The sequence below is a fragment of the Populus euphratica genome, unplaced genomic scaffold (genome assembly GCF_000495115.2).
Source record: "Populus euphratica unplaced genomic scaffold, PopEup_1.0 scaffold41.1, whole genome shotgun sequence".
Lineage (NCBI taxonomy): Eukaryota > Viridiplantae > Streptophyta > Magnoliopsida > Malpighiales > Salicaceae > Populus > Populus euphratica.
The window spans coordinates 1,889,233-1,901,508 of record NW_011499868.1 but is presented as its reverse complement, the minus strand read 5'-3'; the positions used below and the strand labels follow the sequence as shown (position 1 = coordinate 1,901,508).

Genomic DNA, 12,276 nt, shown 5'->3' with positions numbered 1-12,276 from the left:
TCACTTTTTAGGTTAGGCCTATAAGTTTTGGCTCCTTTTAATGATTAGTAAGTCTGTATTACTAAGGTGTCTTTTCAATTTACTAGCTTACTTGAAGAGGGACAAGATATATGATAATTTGGAAAGAATTAGATCACCAAGGTCGTTTTGTGAAAGGAAAATTAGGGTTATCAATCCAAATTTTACCAACAAACCTTGTAATTTAGTGGTATTTCCTTTTTTTACATGAGTCTTTAAAAAAATTATTGATAAGGTCTTGATTGAGTTTTGATAATATCATCTGTATTTCACTTATCTCAATATGTCTGGCCATATAAAAAGCTATTCAACCAAACTGGGTTGAGCTAGCCACCTTAATTAGGCTTGAGGTTTAAAAAATTTGGGACCATTAACTCAAAGGACACCTTCATTTAAGAGTTTTATGATTAGGCCAATAATGGGCCTATAGGATTAAATAAGCAAACCCCGACAACAACCATGAAGATCCTGTAACTGTCAACTTCACTCCTTTTATTTGTTTATTCATTAAATTATGAAATTGATAAACACAAGACAGACAAAGCCATTAATCACTAATTATTTTTAATGAGATAAAAGAAAGATTCCACGTTTGATCAAAGGCGACTGCAAGACTATGAAAAACAATCTTGATTGCTTACTGGGCTTGGCATGGATTGCTACAATTTTGCATAACTATCTCAGCATTGTAGTCTAATTTTAAGAATTCTACAGCAATTTTGCATAACTATCTCAGCATTGTAGTTTAATTTTAAGAATTCTACAGTGTGGTTGTTGAGATCTTTGCTCGAATCCTATATAGTTGAAGAAATAATGATGAATTTGAATCTTATTAATTTTATTTTATTTGATAAAAAATAAAAATAATATAGTATAAGTTTGTACAACTTTCAAATCTAAAATACTTTTATTTAAAAAAATGTAATGAAAAAGTCCCACTTAACCATTTATGCTATTAGATTAAGATGATTATTTAATTTGGTATTAGAATTCAAATGATATCACCTTAATTCTAATTAATAAAAAAATAAATACAATTATTATGTGTAAATTTTAATATAAAAAAGTTTAAATTATTTTTAAGACATAATCTAACACTTTAAACATTGAATGAGATGATTCTCGATAATTGCTTCACTATCTTCTTCTCGTTTTAAATCTTTTCATCAACTTGTCATGAGACTTAATGGGTGATACAAGATTACACAACTATTTTTGAATTAATCACAAAGTAGTTATTTAGTGTGATACGAATTATGTATTGATAGCATCAAAATATAAAAATTATTGATATCTCTATATTTATGAGTTGATGATTATATTTTATTATACTAAATATGGATTAATATTTTGCTAGTTTAGAAGTTCACAGTGTTCCTCAAGGATTCTTCTTGCAGTTTTACATGTGGGCTATGATGTGGACACCCTTTTTGCTCATCACAAATCGACACTCTACTTTTAAAATGGCTCCAATGGGTTTTGACTCAAATGATCACCCCACAGCTACTACTTATTTGACTGGAGGTTCGCATACGTTGTTTGCCTGTATATATCTCTCATTTCCTTACAGCAGAGTATAGACAGAAGGTTTGGCTATTTGTGTTTTTTTTAGATTAACTATGTTATTCATTTAGATTAGTTAATGCATGTCTCGATTAAGTTTATAGATTTTAAAATTAATAACTATATAAAAATTCAATGATTTGAACTTGATTATTTTAAAATTGTCAGTGTTTTTGCTTTTATTGATGAGAACACAGTCTTGATGCGCCTGTAATGCACATTTTTGGCTATCGGGCTGGGTTTAAGTGAGTTTCTTAACATTAAGTACTTTAGACTATAAGTTTCCGTGTGCGTCTGTTTTTCTTTGGCAATTAGTAATGCAGCAATGTTGATTCTCTTTTGCTTAGGATGTTTTTTTGTTTCTTTTCTGCTTGAAATATCCTCTCATGGTTATACTGTGAAGAACTCATTATTTACTTTTCTCTTTAATGTTTCCTTGGGCAGTTCCTATACATTAGCGCCCTTGTGCCTGCCGATGGGTATCTCATCGACGCCATTTTGGGGGTGGCTGCATCAACGACAAGATCATGCCATTTTGGTATTTTATCGATGCTTTTACGAACTAGAGAATGAAGAAATTCAGACGCATAAAGCTTCAAACATGTAGTTTGATAAAAACAAAAATAATAATAATTGTAGATATGATTATTGGATTGAGTTTAAATTCAATCAAGAAATTCTACAAATCTAGTTTTATATCCAGTTTATTATTTGTAACTAGATGAGATTGGAAAGGCTCTTAAATTAATTACCTCGTAAAGTTTTTATTTTGATTATTTTTCTACTTATCATTTTTTATTCTTTTGGTTAAATGGTTTATCTCTATTTAAATAGTTTCTGTTTTATTTTTTAATTAAATTATTGAATTAAAATTTTTTTAGAATATATTAAAGATTTCCTCTATTATTTCCTCTACAATTTACTATTATAATCTTAGACTTTGGAAACTTTAGTTTTTATTCATTATATATTCTGCTCGAAACTTGGTGAAAAGAATTTTCTAATTTATTGAGCAATCATGTTCTATTTCAAATTAATATTTTTATATATTTTTTTAAGATTTTGATAGGAAAATAATATTTTCATGTGTTTTTTGATGATTTTGATGAACTAATATAAAAAATAAAGAAAGTAATTTGAAAAAAATATTATTTTAATTAAAAATCCCTTTAAAAAAATTATTTACATTGAATTACCCTGAAAAATGTAGTCCAACTTATCCAGCAAAATATAAGTGGGGATTGTTCGCATATACTATAATATTTGTATACAAATTAGAGTTAGAATGCTTACGTGTGAGCACTCCTCGGCACGATGGGCTCATTACAACTGACCAACAGAAGAAAAATCTAATCTTTGACGAGTGTTCACTGAACTCTATCTCCAGCCCAAGAGTCCAATAAAAGGTTTTTGTTCCAAATTAGGCCCATTACATACAATGTGGGCCACGCAACGAAGCTTCTTCCAGATCGCATGCTGTCACCATCAACGGTGGTTCCCTTTCCTGTCTAAAAAATCAATCCCCAAATCTCACTTCCCTCTCCGTTTCAATCAATCAACAATGGTTTCTACATTCAGCGGCGATGAAACAGCACCGTTCTTCGGCTTCCTCGGCGCCGCTGCCGCTCTTGTCTTTTCATGTGAGCACCACCGCCACTATGATGAACTAAGCAATCAAATCAAATCCTGTTAAACGACGTTGTTTCTGATTCTTTTTGTTGTATTATTTGATTGGTAGGTATGGGAGCAGCGTATGGGACAGCGAAGAGCGGAGTAGGAGTAGCTTCGATGGGAGTGATGAGACCGGAACTAGTAATGAAATCAATAGTTCCGGTTGTGATGGCTGGTGTGCTTGGGATTTACGGTTTGATTATTGCAGTTATAATTAGTACTGGAATTAATCCTAAAGCCAAATCTTATTATTTGTTTGATGGTTACGCTCATTTATCTTCTGGCCTTGCTTGTGGCCTTGCTGGTCTTTCTGCTGGTATGGCTATTGGTATTGTTGGCGATGCTGGTGTTAGGTAATTAAAAAAAATTGCTTCATTTATTCTGTATTTATTTCTTTATGTGGGTGCTGTTTGTTTCCTTGTTTTGATGGAAATTTAGTGTTGTGTGTAATTCTCTTTAGTATTTCTGAGCTATTTTCAACCAAACATGTTTGCTTTCCATGATAAGCAATTATTTAGTGCCAACGGAGTTTGCACTTCCTCTCTAACGTGCATGTGGAGTCTAGGGTTGTTCTTATAGTGGTTCCACATGTATGCGAGAAAGGGAATGCCATCTCAAGGATTACTGAGTGATTTCTAGTTACTATATTTGACGTGGTTGGTTCAGCTTCAGTATATTATGGGATATCAAACTTCTGTCTGTGGTGATTGAACAGCAGTTAAAAATTGATTTTTTGAATGCTTTGATGTAATTTTAGTACTCCTTCTCTTTCCCACAAAATAAATAAAGAAAAGAGTAGTAATTATAGTTGTTATGGATGTATGAAACACAGCCACAAAGAATGTGCATACTATTATATAAAATAACATTTCATGCGACATTTCTTAAAATTATACTGTTAGCTTATTTCCTGTTGATGTCCCTCATTCTAGAAGTTTGATGCTTTTTTTATTCTTTATTGCCAAAAGTGCATTTGCACTGCCTGGTTTGTGATGTATTGTTGAATTGGAATTGGGGACAATTCAAGGGTAACGAAACCTTTGAGTTTTCTCATCTGCTAACTTCGTTGACATCTACCAAAAAACAGGGGAAAAAAAAAAGAAAAAGGAAAACCTTTGTTGACACTGATATTTACATTGCTCTCATTGGTTTTGGTAATGAAATTTCTTTGTTTTGTGTCTTTATCTTGTTTTTCCAGTTATTGAATTATTGAAAATTTGGTTGTTTTTAGCTACATCATGGTGTTAGTGAAATAAGAATGGTGTTGCAGTATCTTTCCCTTTGTTAGGTAGATGTTACCATGTCTTCGAACTTCCTGCAGTTTAAAATCCAAGTGAAGGTACTGAAGAAGAAAATTTCTTAGACATTATTGGAACTGATTCCTTAGATATTTGCTACGCTTTGGCAGGGATTTTATGCAGGGTTGGGTGAAGTTTTGTTTGATTGATACTATGTCAATTTTTTAATAACTTTTGGAGGCAATATTGGAGTTGATGCTACCATTGTATAATCTCATGTTTCTCAATTACTTGTGTGTTGAATTGGTTCCCCTCAGTTCTTATCAGATGCAAAGTAATGAAATTCTTGCATGGTTAGTTATAATTAGACGTGCTTTAACCACTAGACACTTTAACCTCTGTGTAGTTAGAAGATTGCACCTGGCATTATATACACACATGGATGCATTTTTATCATGACAAAGTGTCTCTGAATTTGATTATTTCTTTCGTAGAGCTAATGCGCAACAGCCAAAACTATTTGTTGGAATGATTCTGATTCTCATCTTCGCCGAGGCGTTGGCTCTATATGGACTTATTGTCGGCATCATCCTCTCTTCTCGTGCTGGCCAATCCAGAGCAGAGTAGAAAACTGGTTTTCGGCATGGCTTAGCTGTTTTCAGGTTGGTGATGCTAGTGAAGAGTGCGCTGGTGTTAAATCAAACATTTTGTCATGCATGTGATTTCTCCAAATGTACTTTCGGGTTCTAACATACTGATTTTAAATCTGAGGGCAAGTTTCCCCTTGAAATAAGCTGTCTTTGTGTTTCATTACCCTTCTTCTCTTTTTTGTATTCTTCGTCTGTTAGTTCAATGTAATATTCAAAACCTAGCTTGCACATGGTTATCTATTGCAAAGTTTTCCGTTTGTTTTTTATCATCAACTGGTGTACTAGTATGTTTAATTAATTGAACCCCACTAATCCCCCCCCTCCCCACTACCACCCTCTTTTAAATGTTTTTATGATTTCTGCGCTGCATTCGTTACTTATGTGCAAAATTTATTGCTTGATTTAGCTGAGAATAGAGCATCAAGATTTCTTCTTTGCAATTTGAGATAGGTAAGGTCATTTAAGCTTGAAAGTCATGGCTTATAACGTGCATTCATGATCTGAATCTCTGTAATGTCTTGCTGACACTTGGGTCATCTGTTTGAGGGTCTTTTAAAGAAATAACCAGTGGGAGTTTGAACAATCATGATTTTACCGGTTCTTTTTAACACAGACCTCCAGAGCATTTGGCTTCATAGCCATTTTATTATCAGGTAATGATTTTGCTAGATGCAGAATCTATATGCTTAGGTTGCATGATGCTGGAAATCTAGGGCCGAGATATCTCAGCTTCATGATTACTTATGTACTCTTGATATTTTTGTTGTATTGTGGAGCTATTTTCTCAAGAGAGAGAGAGCACTTAAAAAATAACAAATAAAGATAAACCTTTCAGGAATTTATGAATGGAATCAATTATTATATTTATCCAAACTTTGTTAGATAAGATAGATTTATAGGAGAATAATTATGTTCTATGGATGATCACATTCATCCGAGTACAATTATTATTATTTTTTTAAATTTAAAAGTACATAAAAGAAAACAGATCTATAGGATAATGTTTGTTAATGTGGTGTAAATTATTTTTATAAAAAATTTAATTTTTTTATATATTTTGTTAAAAATTTATTTTTTTATATTTTGAATCTATATTACAAGAAAACAGATCTATAGGATAATGTTTGTTAATGCGGTGTAAATTATTTTTATAAAAAAATTATTTTAATATATTTTAATAAAAAAAGTATTTCTCTATTATATTTTCAAAAAAAAGAAAAAAGATATAATAGCTATCACTAAATCCTGAATGCTCAATCCGAAAAGCTAGAGTCCACTTTTCTCCCAATCTGCGATTCTCCTGTTAGCAACTTAGGCACATGCGTGTATTTGAAAGGGTGGCTGGTTTTTAAAAAAAAAAATTGATTTTTTTTTTAAAATTGTGTTTTATGTAATTTTAATTTTTTTAATATATATTAGGCACATGCGTGTATTTGAAAGGGTGGCTGGTTTTTTTTAAAAAAAAATTGAATTTATTTTAAAAATTGTGTTTTATGTAATTTTAATTTTTTTAATATATAGATATTAAAAATAAAAATATATATATTTTTTAAATATATTTTTAAATAAAAATCATTTTAAAACATAATATCTACTGCATTTCTAAACAAGATTTTGTTCGGGGAAAGATCACTTCAAGTCGCTAATATATATATTAATAAAGTTGTGTTCTAGGCTATAAAATATTGCCAAGATAGCATGAGATTAACAATAGAAAGAAGGCAAAAAAAAGAGAGTAAAAGATGACGGTTTGCCTGCGGTCATTTGATGAGAAAATCACCGGCAATTGTCAAGAGTTTTTTCTTAAAAACAAAACAAAAAAAAAAAAGGGGTGAACATTTTAAATAGTTTATGGGATTAAGTAATAATTATTTTTTAAAATGTTTTTTATTTAAAAATATATTAAAATAAATTTTTAATTTTAATTTTGATATCAACACATAAAAACTATCTAAACTATAAAAAAATCATTTTTTTCAAAACTATGGTATCATCACAAAAACAAATAATATTTTGGTGTGTTTTTTTACTTGGATTATGTTTTAATAATGTGACACAAATTGCTTTTAAATTGAAAATATATTAAAATAATATTTTATTATTATTATTATTCTTATATTAATACATCAAAATTATAAAAATATATATTTAAAAAATATTAATTTAATCTTTTTATACAAAAAATAATTTAAAAAGCATTTAAAATATAAAATCAAAGACGTAAAATCAAGCACATGCTTAATGGTGAAGATTCCAACCTACACGCATGTGAGCGTGTCAATAATATATAAAATTCCAATGACGTGTTTTACACTCATTTTATTTTAATGAAATGTTGAAGAGCCTGTTTGAAAGTGTGGTTACTGTTGCTTTTCAAATAACTTTTCGTGTTAAAATGCATGCCAACGATGTTTTTTTATTTTTTAAAAATCATTTTTAACATCAGCACATCAAAATGATTTAAAAACACTAAAAATATATTAATTTGAAGTTAATAAAAAAATAAAAAAATTTCAAATTTTTTTAAAAGTACTTTCGAAACGCAGAAACAAACAGGCCTTAAGTCTCTAATTTTACAATAAGCTCTAAACCTTTCAGTGTTTTTCTTGATTATGTTGCTCTCGTGTAGGCTACATTAGTTTTTTAATTGATAACATCAAAGTTAGATAAGTTAGTATTTATATTTGATAAAAATTCAAATTAATCACGTATAAAATATCCAACTAACAAAATTGGGTTACTATTAGTATTTGATTAGAAATTCGAATAATCACATAAGTATTATTTTAAACCCGACAGTCATTATATTTTAAGTTGCGTGTGTTATTATAATAATAGTTATTTTTTATTTAAAAATATATTAAAATATTTTTTATTTTTAAAAATTTATTTATGATATTACAGCATACCAAACTATCAAAAACACAAAAAAGTTAATTTGAATTTAAATTTTTTTTTCCAAAAGCATGGTGTCATAATAAAAACAAACATTATTTTAGTGTGCCTTTTTATTTAAATTGTATTTGATAATACAATGCAAAGTATTTTTCAATTAAAAATATATTAAAATAATATTTTTTATATTTTTATTTTTAATATTAATATATCAAATTCACCAACAAAAACATTTTACGTTTTTGCAATTCGGTGCACACGTTGTTGCTGTGGTTTTAGCTGATTTTGTTTGATTTGAGATTTTGCCAAACTCTTGAAGTGGGCAGCAAAACTGGCCTGTAGTGCGGCTAAATAGCAAAGTTGGGGCCAAGTACACTTTGAAAAGGTGTGAAGGTCCTAGCCATATTTGACCCCTTTGTTAGATCATGGGTCAATAGTGCTCATCTTTAGTTGCTTTTGGGTCGATTCTGTGGAGTAAAGTTTAGATTTAGTTTGGAGCTTATCATCTTTCGGTTTGGGAAAGGAATGTTTTTGGAGTAAATGCAGCTCCCAACATGACACCTTAGCTGACAAAATTCTTGTAATTGATTGCCCTTTTATGGCAATGAAAGAATCACGGTGAGGTGATCATCATTATAAGAGTAAAAGCAAGACAAGATTGTGGATTTGACGGGCCGATAGACGTGCTTTGGCAGATGTTCAGTTGGGCTGGCTTTTGCCGTTCAGTCAAGCTCTGTGCCGGCTTCTGCCTCGACATTTCACCACCTCCGTGCAAACATCCCCTCTTGCGTTTCCATGTGGGTCTCTTCTCGGCTGCCAAGTGGAAAGGAGCACACCCTACTTTCTTCGTGTAAATATTCTCCATAATGGGATGCAAGATATTTTTCACAAGTAATTTTTAATTAAGATTATTTTTTAAAAAAAATTAACTTTAGTATATTGAAATCATAATATATATATATATATATTAATTTAATATTTTTTAAATAAAAAAACATTTTAAAAATCAAATTTAACCATAAAAATACACTTATATAAGTAAATCTGACGCAAAAATAGAGTTATGATATTGCTTGTATAGTATTATTAAACAATTTGGTTTGGTGAATTAATTTAAAATCTGGTTTAAACTATATTTTTAATAAAAAAATTAGATAGAAATTGACTAGAAAACTCAGTTTATGACTTAGTCGATCATGTCAAAATTCAATGCTCAATGCGGCTTGAATTTTTTTAAAAAAATTATATTATTTTAATTTATTTTTTTAAAATATTTATACAATATCTTTTGAATTGAACTAAATCAACCCGTGAAATCATAAAATGAAACCTGGGCCATGGCTGTTTTAATAACTTTGCTTATGCACTGCATTGATTTTTGTTGATGAATACGAGCGAGGGGAGTAAATTTTTGTCTGGTCAAAGTAATCAAAGAGGCCATCTAAATGGCAGAAGTATAAATAGTTTAGTTGAGTTTAGAGGGACGATTAACATGCCCAGACTGGCACCACCAAGAGACTAGTCATCTCAGATTCGTACATGGACTGCTTGGACGGATTTTTTTTTAAAAAAAAAATTATCTCAATTTTGGTTGAATAATAATATTTAAAATTTTTTTGATAAAATATAATATTTTTATCTTCATGGATCTTTGAAAAGTGGTGTTTACTGAATGTTGTTATTTGTAGAATAATAAGAAATTTTTATATTTTAGAATAACAATATTTAACATATCATTAATTTAATATTTAAATTTTTACATTTTAAAAATATCATTCAAAAACCCTGTTTTAAGTAATTTTATAATTTTTATTGTTACTTTCAAACCAATCAATCAATTAGTATTGAATTTAATTAATGTTTCAGTTATGAATCATGACATGAATTAAAATTTTATCATAGTTTCTGATTCAGTAACATAATATCTAAAAATATATTATTTTGTCAAAATATTTTAGTGTTATGTTAGGAAATATTTGACAGTTAGGAAGTCAACCTGTTTTTCATTCAAATTTGAAATTTTTTTTGTTTATAAATTAATTTTTTAATTATTTTTTAATCGTTTTGATTTGTTGATATTAAAAATAAATTTTATCATAGTTTCTAATCATCACACCATTTAATTGATGCTGCAATTCAGTAATATGACATCTAAAAATATATTATTTTGTCAAAATATTTTGGTATTGTGTTAGGAAATATTTGATATTTAGGAAGTTATCCTGTTTTTCATTCAAATTTAAATTTTATTTATTTATAAATTAATTTTTTAATTATTTTTTGATTGTTTTGATACGTTGATATTAAAAATAAATTTTTTAAAATAAAAAATATTATTTAAATATATTTTAAAATAAAAAATATTTTAAAATAAAAAATATTTTAAAAAGCAACTTTTACCATGTTTTAAAGTCTTTTTTAGTGTATATATATATCTTGGATGCTAATTACCAAATTTATCCTCGGAATCCCTTGATCGGATTAGAAAAGTTCCGGCCATGACTAGATATTAAGCTCCGATCATAGACTATACGTCTCTACGTATATGCCTCTGGGATTTTGTTCAAAGACATCAAAGGGAACATACAGGTTGCTAAGCACCTTGTGCTGAAGTTTTCGGTAACATCACATCACAACTCCGATGACTTTTCTTTATTAGTATATAAAATGAAAAACATATAAATTGTTCATAGACTTTTCTTTATTTAAAGAAAAACGTTGAAGAGCTCGTAAAATGTGTTTTTCAACCACAAAATCAAATTTAAAATATGTTAAGCACTAACCCTTATAAAAAAAAAATTAAAAAAAATTCTCTGACATGGAGGTGGAAGGGACAAGAGAGATTAACGAAATCAACAAGAATTAAGAAAGATCAGAAGACATTGGGAAGAATAAAATAGTGAAGAAGACAACGAGGATGAACCAATGTTGAACGTGGTGTTCTAACCAAGAAAGCCATACATGCTGCACTCGTAAGATGAGATCTTAAAAATAAAAAATAAAAACAAATAAGAAAATAAAATAGTACAAATACGTAACGGTCACTGCATCGTATTTGACATTTCACTGTCCACTTTTCAACGCCGTTGTTACAGTCACGATACACTATCCTACCCGTCCATTCAATTCTTGCATTGCTTTGTTTATTCGGGCAGCTCTGCCGCGACTTTCATTCCTTTTCCAATTTAATTTTAACTTTAAATTATTTTTTTATATAATTCTGAGTAAAGATTGCAATTAAAAAACATAAAATTTTATATTTTATTATTTAAAATAATAATAAAAATATATTGAAACTCTAATTATAACATTTAATAACAAAATCTTGACAATAAATCAAGTAGGTTACATTTGACACCAAAGATATATAACAAACATATCCAATAGTTAGAAATCCTAAATCAAGTAGGTTACATTTGACACCAAAAAGATATAACAAACATATCCAACAGTTAAAAATTGTTTGGAAATATGGTTTAATCTGTTTTTTTTTTAAATTATTATATTAAAATTTAATATAATTTGTATATTTTGGATTGTTTTAATGTATTGATATTAAATATAATTTTTAAAAAATAAAAAAAATATTATTAATAAACAAAAAATTATTTAAAAAACAACAGCTATTAGTTAAACATACTCTTGGAATACTCCATATTATTTATAATTTTTTTAATATTATATTATTTTATTAATTTTTTTTATAATAGTGACGGCGCTTGAAACTTTAAAATGTACGCTATAAATTCTCTTTCTTTTCTTTTCTTTTTATATACCAAAATGTACGCTATAAATTCTCTTTCTTTTTTTTTTTATATACTATAATTTTTTTTAAATATCACAATCTTGAATAATAACAAGTTATGAATATCATATTTTTTTAATTATAGCATTTATAAATTGTGTTATTTAAAAAAGAAAAACACTCTGCTATTTCGTTAAAAGATAAAACCTGCTGATAGGCAAAAATAACCTCTAATATTGAAAGTTAATCCGAAGGATTAAATGGGCATCCAAAAGCTTGAACTAGAGAGGAGAAATGTCTGAACTTTGTAAGGCTGACCCTAGTTTTTTTTTTTTTGGCAAAACTTTCGTGTAAGGCTGACCCTAGTTTTTTTTTTTTGGCAATAGCCATAGCATCTCTTATTATTTGAACATTTTAAAGCTACTGAGAGGAGAATCTTTACGGTTGTTGGGTTCGCAGCTACCCCATTCGCGTAAACGCAGAAAAAAGCAAAAAC

General features: G+C 28.7%; 1 protein-coding gene across 1 annotated transcript; it reads left to right on the top strand.

Annotated features, from left to right (window-relative positions):
- The first annotated feature begins 3,064 nt into the window (after nucleotides 1–3,064).
- LOC105126683 (V-type proton ATPase subunit c2-like) lies at nucleotides 3,065–5,413 on the top strand. The gene is made up of 3 exons (XM_011027620.1): nucleotides 3,065–3,221; nucleotides 3,320–3,605; nucleotides 4,985–5,413. Exons 1-3 carry the CDS (start codon nucleotides 3,143–3,145, stop codon nucleotides 5,115–5,117), a joined length of 498 nt encoding a protein of 165 aa, XP_011025922.1. The 5' UTR covers nucleotides 3,065–3,142; the 3' UTR covers nucleotides 5,118–5,413.
- The last annotated feature ends 6,863 nt before the right edge of the window (nucleotides 5,414–12,276 follow it).

Excerpts from the sequence above, each read along its gene's own strand:
- LOC105126683 (XM_011027620.1), top strand. The coding sequence starts at position 3,143 with ATGGTTTCTACATTCAGCGGCGATGAAACAGCACCGTTCTTCGGCTTC. Across the intron at positions 3,222-3,319 it reads TGCCGCTCTTGTCTTTTCAT|GTATGGGAGCAGCGTATGGG; the intron begins GTGAGCACCACC and ends TTTGATTGGTAG. Across the intron at positions 3,606-4,984 it reads GTTGGCGATGCTGGTGTTAG|AGCTAATGCGCAACAGCCAA; the intron begins GTAATTAAAAAA and ends TTTCTTTCGTAG.